Genomic DNA, 22,323 nt, shown 5'->3' with positions numbered 1-22,323 from the left:
TCTCTTACCTTGAGCTGAGATTATAGAAATGTGTTTTCATTGCCAACATTTTTCCCTAATTATTGAAGATTAAACCCAGGTCCTCTTGCTTTGGCACAGACCTCTATATAGGTTCAGCTGTCTCCTAAATTTCACCCAACAAATTTCTTTTTTTTTACTTTTATTGAATATTTTCTTTATTTACATTTATTTATTTACATTTCTTTATTCACTTTGACGTTTTCCCCTCCAGAAAACCCTATCCTATACTCCCTCCCCCTACTTCTATGAGGATTCTCATCCACTTATCCACTGGCTTCCTCCTGCTTTCCCACCCTGGAATTCCCCTACTCTAGGACATTGAGCCTTCACAGGACCAAAGGCCTCCCATTGAAGGCCAACAAGGCCATCCTCTGCTACATATGCAGCTGAAGCCATGGGTCACTCCATGTGTACCCTTGGGTTGGTAGTTTAGTACATGAGAGCTCTGGGAGGTCTGGTTGGTTGATATTGCTGTTCTTCTTATGGGGTTCCAAACTCTTCAGCTCCTTCATTCCTTTAACTTGTCCACTGCGGACCCCATTCTCAGACCAATGGTTGGCAGCGAGCATCCACCTCTGTATTTGTCAGGGTCTGGCAGAGCTTCTAAGGAGACAGAGATATCAGGCTCATGTCAGCATGCACTTCTTGGCATCCTCAGTAGTATCTGAGTTTGGAGACTGTATATGGGATAGATCCCCATGTGGGACAGTCTCTGGATGGCCTCTTTTTCAGTCTCAGCTCTACATTTTGTCTTAGTATTTCTTGCTGTGAGTAATTTGTTCACCCTTCTTAAAAGGACTGAACTAACCACGCTTTGCTCTTACTTCTTGATTTTCATGTGCTTTGTAAACTGTAATTTCACGCATGACATCTCAAATATGGAAGGCAACCCTGGTTTCTACAGTTATAACCAATGAACAATGAGACTTTGCTATACCTATAACTGACTTTTGCAATAACTCTTTACTATAGGTGAATCAGATTGCAGAGAATGACACTGATCAATACAAGTCACCCAGAAGAGTTTATTCTACTTGGTTTTGCAGACTGTCCTTGGCTGGAACTTCCTCTCTTTATTATTCTTCTGGTAACATACCCCACAGCCATGATTGGAAACATTGCCATCATCCTGGTGTCCACAATTGACCCCTCTCTCCACAGCCCCATGTATTTCTTCCTCACCAACCTCTCCTTTCTGGACATTTGCTACACCACAAGCATTGTGCCTCAGATGCTAACAAACCTTGGGGGTTCCACAAAGACCATCAGCTACTTGAGGTGTGCAGTTCAGCTTTATTTCTACCACATAATGGGGGGTACAGAGTGTGTTCTCCTGGCTCTTATGTCCTTTGACAGATATGTAGCCATCTGCAGACCTCTACACTATACCCTCATAATGAATCAGCGTAACTGTCTCCTGTTAGTGTCCATTGTGTGGCTGATTGGAATTTCCTATGCTGTCTCAGAGGCCACTGTGACTCTGCAATTGCCTCTCTGTGGCCACAATAAAATGGATCACTTGGTGTGTGAGCTTCCAGTTCTGATAAAAATTGCTTGTGGTGAAAAAGAAATGAATGAGCTTGCTCTGTCTGTGGTATGCGTTTTTCTTTCAGCTGTTCCTCTGTGTCTAATTCTTGCCTCCTATGCTAGTATTGGGCATGCTGTCTTTAAAATCAAATCTTCAGAGGGAAGGAAAAAGGCCTTTGGGACATGTTCCTCTCATCTCATTGTAGTTCTCTTGTTCTATGGTCCAGCCATTAGCATGTATCTTCAGCCTCCCTCCTCTATAACAAAAGACCAACCCAAGTTCATGGCTCTCTTCTATGGAGTAGTAACTCCTACACTGAACCCCTTCATCTATACTCTGAGGAATAAGGATGTAAAGGGGGCATTAGGTAATCTATTCAGGAATATTTTTATGTCAAAGTGAATACTTGTACATGTTATATAAAATGATTAACAAATTAGGGACTTCTACAACTCATTCCTTCTGTAAAACTCATCTTTCTTTTTATTTTTACATGTTCTTATAAGTCATGTCTCTTTCCTTGTGTTTCTTCTAATCATGCTAGACAATGGTTAATCTTGGATAGTATTAAACAATATGGATACTCTTCTTAGAAAAAAGTTAAAATTCATTGTTTTGGTACATTAGAAATAGTTACTTTATTAAGTGCTACAACAGTCATTTAGTTTATAGTACAATTATGTTGTTTGAAGCTAATTGTCATGAAAACTAAAGAATAAACATTCATCCATTTTCTAAAAATGTTTCACTTGTGGACTAAATCCTTACATTTTTCTAATCTTGTGTTTTCTACTTCACTGTTAAGTAGGGAGTGCTTTTAATAAACTATTTTGGTAATTTATAGACTTCATTTATGTACATATTTTTAAAAATACCCTGTAAAGTTTTCTTAAACATAAATATACATGAAATCTATATGAGGAATTGAGAAACATACCATTAAATCCAACAAGTATATGGTAAAGAATGAACACATTACTTTCTTAAAAACATTAATTTTAAATATCTTAATCAGTTAAATAGCAAAAAATATTATATAATGACAGCCTGGAAACATTTGTATGCATATACTTGTAGCTAGATAGAATGCATTTCAAAGCGTGAGAGTTAGTTCTTATATGATGTCCTTAATGAATGTAATGATCAATATCATTCTCATTTAAATTCCTCAATATAACTGATTCAAACAAGCTCATCTTTAACTGTGTGCTTTTTAGTGGGTGTTCAGAGTGTGTAGAAGTGAAATCAATTCATTTCAAATGCTTCCCACTGGAAAAAATATTGTCTTCTATCCTCAGCAGACCAGGTAACTAATTGGGCAGGAGAAGCATGTCCTCAGAGAACTCTTTCCCAGAGAACTTTGTCTAGTCACAGAGGAAAAAGTTAAATGAGATGTCTGTAAACACAGTGCACAGGAGTCTTGGGAATAGCAAAGATACACAACATAAAAGCCTTCTTGATATTCTCTATTAATATTTTCCTAACTTGAGCTTTCCCTCCTTCTTGCTTCTTTGTATGAACTCAGTACCTGAGAGTTCTAAAGCAAATCTTAAACTCTCATCTTCATACTAGACTCTCTCTGCCTGTGAAAAGGAAAATTGAAATATCTTTCCCTTAAATTCATTTTTCATCAAATAAAGGGGGTTTATCAATATAAGATAAGTGAAGAGACATCTGTATTGAATGAGGTACAATTCTAGGAAAGGTAGAAAGTGTGGAGTGCAGTATCTAATTATTGCATAGGAAAGACAGCTTCATTTCAAAAAACCACTCATAAGCTTTGTGTGTATCTATTTCAGTGGCCTTAGGAACAACTTAGGTAAGTTTCTATAACCCGTATATTTCTCAGATGTTGATTATGTGAGCGAAGTATTGATGTTTAATCAGTTTATATAATAAAATCATGTTTAAAATGAGATTAATATTGTTCATGAGTTTCATCTAAAGCTTTAGTCTATGATAAAAATACTATTTAATGAGGGGTGTTTAAAAATAAAGACAGCTTTTTACAATCTACAAAGCCAAATTTCTGTAATATAAAAAAATGGCGTGTCTTATGGAACTGAATGTGAATATAATATGCTGGTATAAAAATGCAAGCAGCATGCCAAGATCAATAGCCTGCCTTTGATCAGTGATTTAAACACTGGTTCCCTGTGAGTTGAAATTGTGTCACATTTCTGAATAAGAAAATTAAAGCCTCTGACCTTTCTCCTATTCCAGACCACCCACAAAACCGATTCTATTTCCCCTTCCCAGGGGGTTTCGTGCACCCCATGTAGACCACTCCTCTTCACCTAACTTCTCTGGATCTGTGTGCTGTGTTATTATCCTTTACTTAATAGTTAATATCCACTTATAACTGAGTACATATCATGTTTGTGTTTTTGGGGTGGGTTGCATTACTTAGGATGATATTTTTTTCTATCTCCATTCACGTTTTATGGACTCTGGTTAATAAGTGTGAGGTGTCTCTGTCAATTTTGCTGCCTGTGGGATGCTTTTTCTCCTACTGGGTGGGCTCATCCAGGACTGATGTAAGGGTTTGTGCCTAGTCTTACTGCATATTGTTCTCAGTGCTCATTGATATCACTCGGAGGCTTACTCTTTCTGAAAGGAAATAGGAGCTGAGGATGTTGTGGGGAAGAGGAAGTGTGTGTGTGTGTGTGTGTGTGTGTGTGTGTGTGTGTGTGTGTGTGTGTAATTCAGAGGAGGGGAGGAAAAGGTGGTTATATATCTTAAAATAGAGGAAAAATGTTATCCTATGAGGGAATTAATGGTACAGGATTTTAAGTGTGGGAAAGGCTTGTTCTACTGCTTATCACAAAATACAAAACTCATTAGAAAGTTGTTTGAGGGATTTGATAGATGCCTAAGCAGTTAATAGCATTGATCGCTCTTCTCAGGAACGGGGTTCTATCCCAAGTATTCACAGAGAGATCTCAATCATTAATTTTAGTTCCAGGTATCCTTTGGCATTTTTGGCCTTTGTAGGCAACAGACACACGTGTAGTGCACAGGTATATGTGGAAGCAAAACACCTATAGGAGCAGATAATTTTTAAAATTGTGTTAAAATTAAGTTGTGGGACTTATTAATTTTCTAACATACAAGGTTATTTGGTTTCTTTTTTTTTTTTTAATTTGTGCATCTTACCTAATGTGTAGTCATAGAACATGATTTATATCTTGCGGTTTGTATATTCTTTGGGCCCTCATAGGATGGCCCTGAGGTTTCAATGAAGGAAAGCTTGAGAACTCCTTTTAAATATAAAAAAATGATTCACCTAGAGGATGTTATTTGGCTAGAGAAATAACTCAGATTTGGTCAATAGAATGTTATCATAACATAATATTTGAATATTCATTTTATGTCAGGTATGAGTTTATATGAAACACTCATAGGTAAAATGTGTACATAAACTGTTATAGCTTTCAAAACACTGTTTTATTCTGTCCCTTGATTTTATTGTATCAGCCTTTACTATACCTAGGAAGTACTGGGATACATCTAAGAAATGCAAAATTGCTGGGATTTGAATGTCACTCTGTCTGAATTAAGATAACTACTGACAAAAGACTCTTGGAGTTAAAATATATTTACAATATCAATGTGAATAAAAAAATCCATGTGTCCCAGATTGTTGCTCCAATTTTTACAATGAAAGAGAACATTGAATTCAGTTGGTAAATAAATACATCTAGAAGAAGAATGAGTTAACAATAATTTATCACATATTATCTAATGTCAAAATTTCCACTAAATATTTATACAATAAAGCCCATATATGACTCAAAAAAATAACACTGCAACAGTGGCTTAACTCATTTGGCTTATAAATGGGGAATTTTGACAACTATACAGATATGAAGAAAAATGTTAATAGTGTTAAAAGTTCTTGCTCAATCTAAGTACGTAAAGGAGGTTTGTATATATCTCAAATATATTTATTTCACATGCAGAAGTTTTGACAATTTGGACCAGAATATAGAAATGGACCAGCCAATTTTCCATACTAAGATCTCAGAGCTCTTTATCTAACTTCTCTGACTGATTCCTGGAAATATTTCTATGATGTTTCAGTAATGCCTTTATCACTGCTCTTAAAATTAGCTCCTCACCTTTATGTCTCATGTATAGTCAGATATTTCAAAACAACCTTTCAAATTTTGTATCAGAAATAGAAGATAATCCTGAGTTTTTACAATAATTTGTGTGAATGTAGGAATGTATTTGCATATGAATGGTTGGCATTCATGTTTCTGTTCTGTGTATGTGTTGTGCATCTAAAATCCAGAGACTATGTCAAATTTTTCTATATTTGATTTCTACTTTATATTTGGAGACTGTGTCTACAACAAACTTGGCATTCATTACTTCAGATTTGAAAGCTGCTCAGCCAACCGCAGAAAAATAACACTTTATTTTTAACTAGAGTTTGGATTATAGAAATGTGTATCCTTTGTCACATTTTTACCTAATTACTGAAGATATATCGAAGGTCTTCAATATGGACTGAGTAGTTTCCTAACCATCACCATGACATTTCAAATGTACAACGCCAATCTTGTGTTCCATAGTCATAACCAATGAATTGGTAGGCTTTTCTATTCCTACAATAGTAACTTTCTTGATACTTCTTTACTACAGGAGAGTGAGGTTGCAGAGAATGACACTGATCAATACAAGTCACCCAGAAGAGTTTATTCTACTTGGTTTTGCAGACCGTCCTTGGCTGGAACTTCCTCTCTTTATTATTCTTCTGGTAACATACCCCACAGCCATGATTGGAAACATTGCCATCATTCTGGTGTCCACAATTGATCCCTCTCTCCACAGCCCCATGTATTTCTTCCTCACCAACCTCTCCTTTCTGGACATTTGCTACACCACAAGCCTTGTGCCTCAGATTCTAACTAACCTTGGGAGCTCCACAAAGACCATCAGCTACATGAGTTGTTCAGTTCAGCTTTATTTCTTCCACACAATGGGGGTTACAGAGTGTGTTCTCCTGGCTCTTATGTCCTTTGACCGATATGTAGCCATCTGTAAACCTCTACACTATAGCCTCATAATGAATCAGCATAAATGCCTCCTGTTAGTGTCCATTGTGTGGCTGATTGGAATTTCCTATGGTGTCACAGTGGCCACTGTAACTTTGCAATTACCTCTATGTGGCCACAATGAAATGGATCACTTGGTGTGTGAGATTCCAGTTCTCATAAAAATTGCTTGTGGTGAAAAAGAAAAGAATGAGCTTGCTCTGTCTGTGGTATCCATTTTTCTTTTAGCTGTTCCCCTGTGTTTAATTCTTGCTTCCTATTCTAGTATTGGGCATGCTGTCTTTAAAATCAAATCTTCAGAGGGAAGGAAAAAGGCCTTTGGGACGTGTTCCTCTCATCTCATTGTAGTTCTCTTGTTCTATGGTCCAGCCATTAGCATGTATATTCAGCCTCCCTCTTCTATTACAAAAGACCAACCCAAGTTCATGGCTCTCTTGTATGGAGTAGTAACTCCTACACTGAACCCCTTCATCTACACTCTGAGGAACAAGGATGTAAAGGGGGCATTAGGTAATCTATTCAGGAATATTTTTATGTCAAAGTGAATACTTTTGGATGTTTTATAAAATAATATACAAATTAGAGACTTTTTCTACAACTCATTTCCTGTACGAAACATCTTTCTTTTTATTTTTACATGTTCTTATAAGTCATATCTTGTTACTTGTATTTCTTCTAATCATGCTAGACAATGGTTAATCTTGGATAGTATGAAACAATATGGATACTCTGCTTAGAAAAAAAGTTAAAATGCATTGTTTTGGTACATTAGAAATAGCTACTTTATTAAGTGCTAAAACAATCATTTAGTTTATAGTACAATTATGTTGTTTGAAGCTAATTGTCATGAAAACTGAAGAATAAACATTCATCCATTTTCTAAAAATTTTTCACTTGTGGAATAAATGCTTACATGTTTCTAAACTTGTGTTTTCTAATTCACTGTTAAGTAGGGACTGCTTTTAATAAACTATTTTGGTAGTTTGTAGACTTTATTTATGTGCACATTTTTAAATATAACCTGTAAAGTTTTCTAAACATAAATATGCATGCAATCTATATGAGGAATTGAGGAACATATCATTAAATACCAACAATTGTATGGTAAAGGATGAAAATATTATTTTCTTAAAACATTTATTTTAAATATCTTGATCAGTTAAATAGAACAAAAATATAATGACAGCCTGGAAACATTTATATGCATATAGTTGGAGCTAGATTGAATGCCTTTTAAAGCATGGGAGTTAGTAATTTGTAATTTGGTTGTAATTTGAATTGAAAGAGTACTTATTTCTACAATATGAGTTGTGATAAATATATAAATTTCACATAAGGATGTTCAAAATATACATCCACATCAGTTGAGAAATCTAGGACAGTTTCAGGACAAACACTGAGAAGTTAACTTTTATCATTAAATGAGCTATACTTCATTACAATAAATTGATGGCTTATGACACTTTGTGGTATTGGATTAATTTATGAACAATTAAATAAGGTTCATAATAAAGAGCTAAATATAAGTGAAAAATATAAGGTGTGTCAGTTTTCTTTACCTGGATGTTTAAACTTTTTACCAATCTTCATGGATTGCCCATAATGGTATCCTATCAGGATAAACTACTATATTTAGTAACTGTCTGTCAGATCTGTTTCTAACAATTAATGTAGTTGTATTCTAACATTTATGATGAAGTCAGAAACTATTTTCTATGTAATTCTTTGATTTTTTACTTTTTGGGCAAAGAAAATCAATATTATATTTCTGGCCAAAAAGTGAATGAATTTAAAGCAAAATAACCAAAATACAATCAAGTTTGGGAGCTATGTGTTCCACAGATGCATCTGGCAATCTCTTTCCTACTAAAGTTTACATTTTATCTGCTAACATTTATAGGTGTAGGCACAATGTCATTGTGCACTGTGTGACAATTAAAATGCTAATTTCATTCTCATATATATCAGGTTGCAGTCCTTATTCAGAGAGTCTCCTGTCTCAATCTTGTGTAAATATCAGCTTTTCATTTGTTCCCTGATGAGTTAAATTTTTTTAAATCAATACCTCTTTATTTATATATTTAATCTTTTTTTATAGACCTGATTTTCTCCCCCTCCTGGTCCACCCTCTGACGGTTCCACATTCCATATCCTTCTCCCCCATCTTCACGAGGATGTCTCTACCCACCTCACCCCTCACCCCAGCAGATTTCCTCACTCCCTGGGGCCTCCAGTTTCTTGAGGGTTAGGTGCATCTTCTCTGACTGAGACCGAACCCTGCTGTATAAGTGTTGGGGTTTTATATCAGCTGGTGTATGCTGCCTGCTTGGTGACCCAGTGTCTGAGAGATCTCAGGGTTCAGGTTAGTTGAGACTGCTGGTCCTCCTACAGGGGAGTCATCCTCAGCTTCTTCCAGCTTTTCCCTAATTCAACCACAGGGGTTAGCAACTTCTGTCCATTGGTTATGTTTAAATATCTGCTTCCAACTATTATGGCTGCTTGTTGCTGCTATCGAAGGGCAGTCATGATGGGACCCTTTTTGTGAGCACACCATAGCCTCAGTAATAACCTCAGGCTTTGGGGTCTCCCTCAATTGGATCCGAATTCGGGCCTGTTGCTAGACCTCCTTTTCCTCAGACTCTTCTCCATTTTTGTCCCTGCAGTTCTTTCAGACAGGAACGATTCTGGGTCCAAGTTTTTGACTATAGAATGGCAATCCCATCCATCACTTGATGCCCTGTCTTTCTCCTATGGGAGGGCTCCACAAGTTCCCTCTCCCCACTGAAGGGCATTTCATTTAAGATTCCTCCTGCCTTTGAGTTCTGAGAGTCGTTCACCTCCTAGGTCTGTGGTACATTCTACAAAGTCCTCCCAACCTCCTTCCTCCTGAATTTTTTTGTTTGTTATGGGCCATTGATCTGTCTACACAAACTTCTCAGTAAACCATTTTAAGGGTAGAACCACTGATATTTAACCAGTGCCCTCCTCCTTATAAAAATTGAAACTCAATATCTTTTATATCCTTTTTTTTTTTGGACCATTTGTACACCCTGGGATAGTTTTGATGACATCTATCAATACCTTCCCCAGAAACATCTACCATTTCACTCTTTATTTCATCATGTGATGCCTCTTAGATTGCATGAAATCAATCTAAGTAAACTACTATTTTAAAGGATCACTTCTTTAAAAATGTATGAGTATGTCAGCCACATAAAACATTAACGTTTCTGTTTGACCTTCCATTCCCATACATTTAACTCATCTCAAGATTTATCTAAGATAACATTTCAATTCCTAGAATGTGTATACAAACCTTGTAAACTGGCCATTCTAAATTCTATATTTTTTATGATATGATGGGTACATCAGCTCCCATATCCACCAAATTTTCTATTTCAATACCATTTACTTGCAATTTTAATTTTGGCTTCTGAACATTAAGAATAGTTTGTCAGCACACAATTTCTAGTACTTCCAAGCCTCCTATTCTTTCTATATGAGTGGTTTTATCAGTGATGAAAGGAAACAGTACCCACTGAAAAAAACATATCATCCGCATTAAATTGCAGTTCTCTTTGTTTGTTTCTCCTTTGAAATCTTCACGTATAATTCCTGGGTATACAATGCATCCTTGCAAGGTTAATTCACTCCCTTCAAGATCATCTGTACAGTACCTGAGGACGAAGAATCATAAACAATAAGAGCTATTTTATAACTTTGTATTTTAAGAAATTGATGAGGTGTTTACCTGTGGCCAAGTCAAGAGTCCATTCTCTTCCTCAGTTGCTGGTGTTGAAATGTTTTGTTCCATCTTTTCCAGTGCTTCTTGCTTCTCAAGTGCTGCCATCTCCATCTGTAAACTCTCTAGTTGCACACACAACTCTGCAACTGTTTTAGAAGAGAGTAGAGTGAGCACTCTTGTTTTCCCATTTCAACCATTTTGATTGTTGTCTTTTTAAGCACCTCCATTTCTACCAGCAATTTTGCAAACCACTCAGCCACTCTTCCAACATTTTTTGAAACAAAATATTGGGGGGAAAAAAGAAAGGAAAAATAGGAAATCCACTCTTTCACCAAAACTAGGAGTATCCCAGGGCTTATACCCACAATACATTTTCTACTGAAATCTTGAAAAAAATGCATTCTTTCAAACCTTGCCATTTTCTCTATTGTATAGGGAATAAAATATCCCATTTTCATCCTTAAATTTCATGCACCACTTGTACCTAGCCTTGCTGTTTTATGGGTTCTTCTTATTGCTACCTTTTATCCCCCACGGCTTTACCCCTAACACTAGAGAGGGGAGAAACTAGGATATATGGGAAAGAAGTATTAGGAATATCTCTGAATCTAATTTCTCTTCATTTGCTTTTTCTTTGACCATAGCTACTAACTAACAAACATAGGAAAGATATCAGGAGACATAGATGCAAGCATCACCAACAAAATAAAAGAGAAAGAAGAGAGAATCTTATGGGCAGAAGATACCATAGAAAACATTGGCACAACAGTCAAACAAAATGTAAAAGGCAAAAAGCTTTTAACCCAAAATATTCTGGAAATCCAGAACATAAAGAGAAGATCAACCTAAGGATAATAGGTATAGAAGAAAGAGAAGATTCCCACCAAATGCACAAAACAAAGAAAGAATATGAAAAGCAGTAAGGGGAAACGGTCAAGTAATATATAAAGGCAGAATTACACCAGACTCTCAACAGAGACTATGAAAGCCAGAAGATCCTGGGCAGATGTCATACAGAACCTAAGAGAACACAAATGCCAGCCTAAGCTACTATATCTAGCAAAACTCTCAATTAACAGAGATGGAGAAACCAAGATATTCCATGACAAAACCAAATTTACACAATATCTTTCCACAAACCCAACCCTACAAAGGATAATAGATGGAAAACTCCAACACAAAGGGGGTAAACTACACCTTAGAAAAAGCAAGAAAGTAATCTTCTTTCAACTAACCCAAAAGAAGATAGTCACACAAACATAACTGTATCTCTAACAAGATAAAAAAAAAACAGGAAACAACAATCATTGGTCCCTTATTCCCTTCAACATCAATGGGCTCAATTCCCCAATTAAAATACATAGACTAACAGACTGGATACATAAAGAGGACCAAGCATATGGCTGCTTACAAGGAACACACCTCAGTGACAAAGAGAAACACTACCTCAGAGTAAAAGACTAGAAAATAATTTTCAAGCAAATGGTCAGAAGAAACAAGCTGGAGTAGCCATTCTAATATCAAATAAAAGAACTTTTCAACCTGAAATTATCAAAAAAGATAAGGCAGGACACTTAATATTCCTCAAGGGAAAAATCCAACAAAATGAACTCTCAATTCTGAATATCTATGCTCCAAATGCAAGGGTACCTACATTCATAAAAGAAACCTTACTAAAGCTCAAACCACACACAATATGTCACACAATAATAGTGGGAGATTTCAATAACCTACTCTCAGCAATGGACAAATCATGGAAACAGAAACTAAATAGAGACTTATAAAAACTAACAGAAGTTATGAACCAAATGGATTTCATAGATATCTATAGAACATTTCACTTTAAAACAAAAGAATATACATTCCTCTCATATCACCTCATGATACCCTCTCCAAAATTGACCATATAATCGGTCACAAAACAGGCCTCACTAAATACAAGAAGATTGAAATAATTCCATGCATCCCATCAGGTCACTAAGGATTAAGACTGGTCTTCAATAACAGCAAAACCAACAGAAAGCCCACATATACATAGAAGCTGAACAATGCTCTACTCAATGATAACTTGGTCAAGGAAGAAATAAAGAAAGAAATGAAAGGGTTTTTAGAATTTAATGAAACTGAAGGCACAACATACCTGAACTTATGGGATACAATAAAATCAGTGCTGAGGAAAATTCATAGCTCTGAGTGCCTGCAAAAAGAAACTGGAGAGAGCATACACTAGCAGCTTGACAGGCCTCCTAAAAGCTCTAGAACAAAAACAAAGCAAATACACCCAAGAGGATTAGACAGCAGGAAATAATCAAACTCAGGGCTGAAATCAACAAAATAGAAAGGAAAAGAGCTATACAAAGAATCAACAAAACCAGGAGTGTTTTTAGAGAAAATCAACAGGATAGATAAACCCTTAGCCAGACTAACAAGAGGGCACAGAGAGTGTATCCAAACTAACAAAATCAGAAAAGAATAGAAAGAAATAACAACTGAACCTAAGGAAATTAAAAAAAAAACTCTTCAGATCTTACTACAATGCCTATACTGAACAAAACTCAAATTCTGGAAGAAATGGACAATTTTCTAGACAGATACCGCTACCAAAGTTAAAAACAACATCAGATAAACCATCTAAACCATCCCATAACTCCTAAAGAAATAGAAGTAGTCATTAAAAGTATGAAACAAACAAAAACAAAAACAAAAATCCCAGGACAACATGGGGTTAGTGCAGAATTCTATCAAATCTGTATAGAAGACCTAATATGAATACTGTCCAAACTATTCCACAAAATAGAAACAGAAGGAACACTACACAATTCCTTCTATAAAGCCACAATTATGCTTAAATCTCACAAAGACCCAACAAAGAAAGAGAACAACAGACCAATTTCCCCTTGAATAATGACACAAAATTTCTCAATAAAATTCTCACAAACTGAATCCAAGAACACATCAAAATGACCATCCATCATGATTAAGTAGGCTTAATCCCAGGGATGCAAGGATAGTTCAATATATGAAAACACATCAACACAATCCACTATATAAACAAACTCAAAGAAAAAACCACATGATCATCTCATTAGCTGCTGAGAACCATTTGATAACACTCAACATCCTTTCATGTTAAAAGTCTTGGAAAGACCAGGAATTCCAGACCTATACATACAGATAGTAAAAGCAATATGCAGCAAACCAGTAGCCAACATCAAACTAAATGGAGAAAAACTTGAAGCAATCCCACTAAAATCAAGGAGTACACAAGGCTGCCCACTCTCTCCCTACCTATTCAACATACTACTTGAAATCCTAGCCAGAGAAATCAAACAACAAAAGGAAATCAAAGTGATACGAATTGGAAAGGAAGAAGTCAAAATATCCCTATTTGCAGATAATATGCTAGTGTACATAAGTGACCCCAAAAGTCCCACCAGAGAACTCCTAAACCTGATAAACAACTTCAGCAAAGTGACTGGAATAAAATTAGCTCAAACAAATCAGTAGCCTTCTTCTACTCAAAGGATAATCAAGCTAAGACAGAAACTAGGGAAAAGCCATCCTTAATAAAAGTCATAAATAATGTAAAATATTTTGGGGTGCCTCTAACCAATCAAGTAAAGATCTGTATGTCAAGAACTTCAAGTCTCTGAAGAAAGAAACTGAAGATCTCAGAAGATGGAAAGATCTCCCACGCTCATGGATTGGCAGGATTTGTATAGTAAAAATGGCCATCTTGCCAAAAGCAATCTACAGATTCAATGCAATCCCCATCAAAATTCCAACTCAATTCTTCATAGAGTTAGAAAGAGCAATTCTCAAATTCATTTGGAATAACAAAAAACTCAGGATAGTGAAAACTATTCTCAACAATAAAAGAACTTCCGGAATCACCATCCCTGAGCACAAGCAGCATTACAGTGCAATAGTGATTTAAAAAAAAAACTGTATTGTATTGGTACAGAGACAGACAGGTAGATCAATGGAATAGAATTGAAGACCCAGAAATTAACCCACACACCTATGGTCACTTGATCTTTGACAAAGGAGCTAAAACCATCCAGTGGGAAGAAAGATAGCATTTTCAACAAATGGTGCTGGTTCAACTGGCAGCCAGCATGTAGAAGAATGTGAATTTATGCAATCTTATCTCCCAATACACAGCTCAAGTACAAGTGGATCAAGGACCTCCACATGAAACTAGATATGCTCAAACTAATAGAAGAAAAAGTGGGGAATAGCCTTGAACACATGGGTGCTGGGGAAAGTTTCCTGAACAGAACACTAGTGGCTTATGCTCTAAGATCAAGAATCGACAAATGGGACTTCATAAAATTGCAAATCTTCTATAAGGCAAAAGATACTGTCATTAGGGAAATCAGCAGCCAACAGATTGAAAAAAGATCTTTATCAATCCTACATCTGATAGAGGGTTAATAACCCATATATACAAAGAACTCAAAAAGTTAGACTCCAGAGAATGTAATAACCCTTTTAAAAAATGGGCTACAGAATTAAACGAATAATTCTCAACTGAGGAATACTGAACAGATGAGAAGGACCTAAATAAATGTTCAACATCTTTAGTCATCAGGGAATTGCAAATCAAAACAACCCTGAGATTCCACTTCACAGCAGTCAGGATGTCTAAGACCAAAATTCAGGTAACAACAAGATGCTGTTGAGGATGTGGAGAAAGAGGAACACTCCTCCATTGTTGGTGGGATTGCAGACTGGTACAACCATTCTGGAAATCAGTCTGGAGGTTCCTCAGAAAATTGGACATTGAACTACCTGAGGACTCAGCTATACCACTCCTTGGCATATACCCAAAAGATGCTCCAACATATAACAAGGACACATGCTCCACTCTGTTCATAGCAGCCTTATTTATAATAGCCAGAAGCTGGAAAGAACCCAGATGCCCTTCAACAGAGGAATGGATACAGAAAATGTGGTACATTTACACAATGGAATATTACTCAGCTATCAAAAACAACGACTTCATGAAATTCTTAGGTAAATGGATGGGACTAAAAAAATATCATCCTGAGTGAGGTAACTCAATTACAAAAAAACACACATGGTACGTACTCATTGATAAGTGGATATTATCCGTTATCCCAAAACCTCATATTACCCAAGATATAAGCCACAGACGACAAGAAGCTCAAGAAAGACAATCAAAGTGCAGATGCTTCAGTCTTTCCTTGAAGGGGGAACAAAAATATTCACGGGAGGAAATATGGAGACAAAGTTTGGAGCAGAGAATGAAGGAAAGGTCATCCAGAGACTCCCCCACCTGGGGATCCAGCCCATATACGTTCAGCCACCAAGTTCAGGCAATATTGCTGATGCCAAGAATTCATGCTGAGAGGAGCCTGATATAGCTCTCTCCTGAGGGGCTCTGCCAGAGTGTGAGAAATACAGAAGTGAATGCTTGCAGCCACCCTTTGAATTGAGAACAGGATCCCCAATAGAGGAGTGAGAGGAAGGATTGAAGGAGCTGAAGGGGTTTGCAACCCCATAAGAACAACAATACCAACCAACCAGAGCTCCCAGGGACTAAACCACTACCCAAAGACATAGACAGACCGATGGCTCCAGCTGCATATGTAGCAGAGGATGGCCTTGTTGGACACCAGTGGGAAGATAAGCCTGTGGTCCTGCCAAGGCTGGACCCCTCCAGCGTAGGAGAATGTCAGTTTGGGGAGGTGGGCAGTGATGGTTGGGTGGGTCAGGGAGCATCCTCATAGAAGCAGGTGGAGGAGGATGGGATTGGGGGCTTTTGGACAGGAAACCAGGAAAAGGAAATATAAATTTAAAATATATCCAATTAAAATAAAGGTTGAGAAACTTGCCCTTTCGGTAGCATATGCGTCTTAGGTGGAAGGTAAACAACTGTGACAGTACCTTAGAAGAGGAAGAGAACAAGACGGTGTGAAATGCAGTTGCAAAATGCTATTTTCTCTCCCACATATGACTTTCGTCTCCAGCGCAGACTTCACAGTAGCACCGTAGGAAGAAAGATCGTGACCTAGGGTAACACTAAGAGCATAATACTGGCGATGGACCTCTGGACTTCATTACACCCAATATCTGCACTTGAGAGCTGAATCCGGGCTGGGACTTCACACACAATGTCATCTCACACCAGGTGGGAGCAAAACGACAGTGTGAGGGCCACAGAAGATTGGATCAGGACTGAGTCAGGCCAGGACCTCAGGAAAGGGCAGACAGCTGCTGAGAGATTTTAAGGTGCATGACAGTAATGTATCATAGAAGACAGCACAGTGCTACACAGAGGAACACAGTCAATGCAAACAGAAGGATACATTTAGTGGGGCCAAGCCACAGGATGTTGTAAAGGTCACTGGCACCGCCATGATAGGTGATAGTTCTCCTTGGACTTCCCAAATTAACCAACATCTGAGGAACGCAGCTCCTGGTGAAACAAATATCTAATAAGGAAAGATTGGAAAGGGAGAAATACATCGGGATCTGCAGTTTGGGGTCCTTCGAGGAAAAGAAAATTGTGACAGTATTTCCAGCAAAAGTCAAACAATAAAAGATTAAAATCACCCTCCAAAAGTACCTTCTCCAAATACAGCCTGTCGGAAGACAGAGAATGAAAACTTCAGGGGTGTCATCGGAAACTCTGTGTTTTCTGGGACATTAGCATCTTCAGGATATGACACAAGGACGGTTGCTCAAAACTCTGTGAATGTCCTAGCAGGCAGGAAGCAAGGCTGGGCAACTTGTTTGATTCCGTTTTACTTAATGTTGGTATCAGGAATTGCTTTCACCTCCAGCAGTGACACCATTTGGTATATTTATATTTTTGTCTAAATCTCTGCTTTTCGGAGAACCCAAATAAAATGTGATTGCTGGAAATTGACTTAGGAGTAAGTGCCTTAGAAGAATAGTCTGAAAATTAATTATACATCAGCCAGTACTCTGCACTGTTGAATATTCAAGGTAACCCTTGTCATGCACCAACATTACCTCCCCTCATAATCTGTCTTACTCATGGAGTTATGAGGAAATTGGCGGAGCTTTCATAGGCTTGAGCACAGCAAAGGCAGATCCAAGCATGATAAACATAGCAGACAGGTTTTGCCCTTTTACCTCTTTTCCTCTCCCTTACTAAATGATCATTGCATTTGCCAAACTAGCCCACAATGTCTAGTCCCAATGAATCATTTCTGAGACAAAACACTAAGGTCCAAGAATCAAAATTTATTATTTGACTAATATGTTCAATCAGGATTTACCAACACACCATAGCAAAATCTGTCCTGCTTTGCCATTAAAAACCCACTCCTGCAGAACCATACCCTCTTGCTTCTCTTGCTTGCTGCTGCTGTTACTTTTACAGCCCTTCTACGCACACTTGCCCCTCCACAGTAATAAATATGTGCTGAGAACTTGGTGTCTGGGTATGTATTATACCAATTCCAGGGGGCTGACTTCCTTTTCAGAAGTAAAAGTGTAACAGGAAATATAGGTTTCTCATGTACATTCAACCTTTGTAAAGCACAGGAGTATGGGAATTAAGTTGGCTGGCATTTATGACTTGTTCTCTAAGTCTTCAAGAAGAAGTAAATGGTATGGTAAAGTAAGCAACTACCAGTGGTTCTCAGATTTCTTGTAAAAACATATGTTGGCAGCTTAGTCGCAGGGTTCCTGATTCCATAAGACTGAAGTTCAAGAACTATAATTTATAATTATAAAATTATAATTATAATTTTCAAATGCTTTGCACTGCACAAAAGATTGTCTTCTATCCTCAGCACACCAGGTAACTAACTCCAGGAGAAGCATGTCCTCAGAGAACTCTTTCCCAAGGAACTTTGTCTAGTCACAGAGGACAAGATTAAATGAGATGTCTGTAAAAACAATGTGCAGGACTCTCGGGAATAGCAAAGATACACAACATAAAAGCCTTCTTGATATTCTCTATTAATGTTTTCCTAACTTGAGCTTTCCCCCCTTCTCGCTTCTTTGTATGAACTCAGTACCTGAGAGTTCTGAAGCAAATCTTAAACTCTCCTCTTCATACTAGACTCTCTCTGCCTGTGAAAAGGAAAAACTGAAATACATTCTCTTATAACTATTTTTAATCAAATAAAGGGGGTTTATTAAAATAAGGTAAGTGAAGAGACACCTGTATTGACAGGCGTGCAATCCTAGGAAAGGTGGAAAATGTGTATCCAATTAGTACATAGGAAAGAAAGCTTCATTTCAAAAAGCCACTCACAAGCTGTGGCTGTATCTATTCCAGTGGCCTTAGGAACAACTTAGGCTTTAATTTGTAACTCATTTCTTCCTAAGTCTATCACTGAAACCAAAAGAAGCACTTAAGTTTCTATAAGCACTGTATTTCTCAGATGTTGATTACCTGAGCGAAGTATTACTGTTTAATTAGTTGATATTATAAAAACAAGCTTAAAATAAGATTAACTTTGTTCATGAGTTTCCTCTAAAGCTTTAGTCTATGATAAAATACTATTTAATGAAGGGCGTTTAAAAACAGCTTTTTACAATCTGGAAAGCCAAATTACTGTAATATAAACAAAATAGTGTGTCTTATCGAACTGAATGTGAATATAATGTGCTGGTATGAAAATGCAAGCAGCATGCCAAGACCAATAGCCTGCCTTTGATCAGTGATTTTAAACACTGAGTTGAAATTGTGTCACATTGTTGAATAAGAAAATTAAAAGCCTCTCTCCTTTCTGCTATTCCAGACCACCCACAAAACCTATTCTATTTCCCCTTCCCAGGGAGATTCATGCATCTGCTCTAGACCACTCCTCTTCACCTAACTTCTCTGGACCTGTGTACTGTGTTATTATTCTTTACTTAATAGTTAATATCCACTTATAACTGAGTACATATCAAGTTTGTCTCTTTGGGTCCAGTTGCCTTACTTGGGATAATTTTTTTCTACCTCCATCCACTTTTTTGGACTCTGATTAATAAGAGTGGGGTGTCGCTGTCAATTTTGCTGCCTGTGGGACCCTTTTTCTCCTACTCAGTGGCCTTGTCCAGGACTGATGTAAGGGTTTGTGTCTAGTCTTTCTGCATCTTGTTCTCAGTGCTCATTGATATTACTCGGAGGCTTACTCCTTTCTGAAAGGAAATAGGAGCAGAGGATGTTGGTGGGAAGAGGAAGTGTGTGTGTGTGTGTGTGTGTGTGTGTGTGTGTGTGTGTGTGTGTGTGTGTAATTGGGAGGAGTGGAGGAAGAGGAGGTTATATATCTTTAAATAGAGAAATAAGGTTCTCTTATGTGGGAACAAATGCTAAAGGATCTTAAGTGTGGGAAAGGCTTGTTCCAGTGCTTATCACAAAATAAAAAACTCGTTAAGAAGTTGTTTGAGGGATTGGATAGGTGCCTCGGCCGTTAATAATATTGATTGCTTATCTACAGCGACTGGCTCTTACCCCCAGTATTCATGTGGAGGCTCACAATCATCATTAATTTTTATTACAAGTATCCTTTGGCATTTTTTGGCCTCTGTGTGCACCAGACACACATGTGGTACACAGGCATATATGGAAGAAAAACACCCAGAGCAGTTGATGATTTTTTAAAATTGCATTAATATTAAGTTGTAGGAATTATTACTTTTCTAACATACAGGATTATTTGTTTTCTGGTTTTTTTTAATTTATACATCTTACCTAATGTGTGGTCATAGAACATGATTTATATCTTGGTCTGAGTGACTTCTTTGGCCCCCCCAAGTTGGCGTTGAGGTTTCAATGAAGCAAAGATTGAGAACTGCTTTTAACTATAAGGAAATGATCTCCTATGGGGTTGCTAAATGCCTAGAGAAGTAACTCAGACTTATCAGTGGATGTTATCATAACATAACATTTGAATATTCATTTTATGTCAGAGATGAGTTTATAAGAAACTCTCATAAATAAAATGTGTACATAAAACATTATAGCTTTCAAAGCATTGTTTTACTCTGTTCCTTGATTTTATTGTATCAGCCTTTCCTATAGCTAGGAAGTACTGGGATACAGCCAGGAAATACAAAATTACTGGGATTTGAATGTCACTCTGTCTGAATTAAGATATCTACTGACAAAAGACTCTTGGGAGTTAAAATATATTTACAATGTCAATGTGAATAACATAAAAATCAATGTGGTCCAGACTGCTGGCAGATTTTTATAATAAAAGAGAGCATTGAACTCAGTTGGTAAATAAATACATCTAGAATAAGAATAAGTTAATAATAATTTATCATAAATTATCTAATGTCAAAACTTCCCCTAAATAGTTATATAATAAAGCACATACATGACACAAAAGGACAACACTGTAACAGTGGCTTAACTCATTTGGCTTATAAATGGGGATTTTTGACAACTGTACAAATATGAATAAAAAATGTGAATAGTGTTAAAACAACTTGCTCAATCTCAAGTACATAAAGGAGGTTTGTATATATCTCAAATGTATTCATTTCACATGCAGAAGTTTTGACAATTTAGCCCAGAAAATAGAAATGGGCCAGCCAATTTTCCATACTAAGATCTCTCAGTTCTTTCTTCCAACTTCTCTGACCGATTCCTGGAAATATTTCTATGATGTTTCAGGAATGCCTTTATCACTGCTCTTAAAATTAGCTCCTCACCTTTATGTCACATGTATAGTCAGATAATTCAAAACGACCTCTCAAATTTTGTATCAGAAATAGAAGTCAAATCCCCAGTTGCTACAATATTTTGTGTGCATGTAGGAATATATTTGCATATGAACAGTTGTGCATCCATGATTCTGTTCTGTGTATGTGTTGTGCATGTAAAATCCATTGACTATGTCAAATTTTTCTATATTTTATTTCTTCTTTATGTTTGGAGACTGTGCTTACAAGTAAACCTGGAGCCCATCAATTCAGCTACACTAAGTGGTCAGTAGGCTCCAGGAAAGAACAAGTTTTCTCTTACCTTGAGCTGAGATTATAGAAATGTGTTTTCATTGCCAACATTTTTCCCTAATTACTGAAGATAAAACCAAGATTCTCTTGCTTTGGCACAAAGCTCTATATGGACTCAGATGTCTCCTAACTTTCATCCATAATATTTGTTTTACTTTTATTGGATATTCTCTTTATTTACATTTCAGATGTTATTCCCTTTCCTGGTTTCCCCTCCAGAACCCCCCTATCCTATGCTCCCTCCCCCTGCTTCTATGAGGATTCTCCTCCACCCACCCAATGGCTTCCTTCAGACTCTCCACCCTGGCACTTCCCTACTCTAGGACATTGAGCCTTCACAGAACCAAAGGCCTCCCATTGCAGGCCAACAAGGCCATCCTCTGCTACATGTGCAGCTGGAGCCATGGGTCACTCCATGTGTACTCTTGGGTTGGTAGTTTAGTCCCTGGGAGCTCAGTGGTGTCTGGTTGGTTGATATTGCTGTTCTTCTTATGGGGTTCCAAAACCCTTCTGCTCCTTCATTCCTTTAACTTGTCCACTGGGGACCCCATTCTCAGACCAAGGGTTGGCAGCAAGCATCCACCTCTGTATTTATCAGGCTCTGGCAGAGCCTCTCAGGAGACAACAATATCAGGCTCATGTCAGCATGCACTTCTTGGCATCCTCAGTAGTATCTGAGTTTGGAGACTGCATATGGGATAGATCCCCATGTGGGGCAGTCTCTGGATGGCCTTTCCTTCAGTCTCTGCTCTATATTTTGCCTGAGTATTTCCTCCTGTGAGTATTTTGTTCCCCCTTCTAAAAAAAAAAACTGAAGCAACCACACTTTGCTCTTCCTTCTTCTTGAACTTCATGTGGTTTGTAAATTGTAACTTCACCCATGACATCTCAAATGTGGAAGGCAACCCTGGTTTCTACAGTTATAACCAATGAACAATGAGGCTTTGCTATACCTATAACTGACTTTTGCAATAATTCTTTACTATAGGTTAATCAGATTGCAGAGA

The 22,323-nt window shown here is 37.3% G+C and overlaps 1 protein-coding gene and 2 pseudogenes across 1 annotated transcript; 2 read left to right on the top strand and 1 right to left on the bottom strand.

The window, feature by feature from the left end:
* Olr1676-ps (olfactory receptor pseudogene 1676) lies at window positions 1,013–1,951 on the top strand (annotated as a pseudogene).
* On the top strand, window positions 6,219–7,157 carry Olr1675 (olfactory receptor 1675). The gene is given in 1 exon segment (NM_001000894.1): window positions 6,219–7,157. A coding segment is annotated over 1 exon segment (939 nt).
* On the bottom strand, window positions 16,204–17,020 carry Or2h16-ps1 (olfactory receptor family 2 subfamily H member 16, pseudogene 1; annotated as a pseudogene).

The sequence above is a fragment of the Rattus norvegicus genome, chromosome 20, assembly GCF_021556685.1.
Source record: "Rattus norvegicus strain SHRSP/BbbUtx chromosome 20, alternate assembly SHRSP_T2T, whole genome shotgun sequence".
Lineage (NCBI taxonomy): Eukaryota > Metazoa > Chordata > Mammalia > Rodentia > Muridae > Rattus > Rattus norvegicus.
The sequence above is the reverse complement of the archived record's forward strand: the minus strand, read 5'-3'. Positions and strand labels throughout refer to the sequence as shown.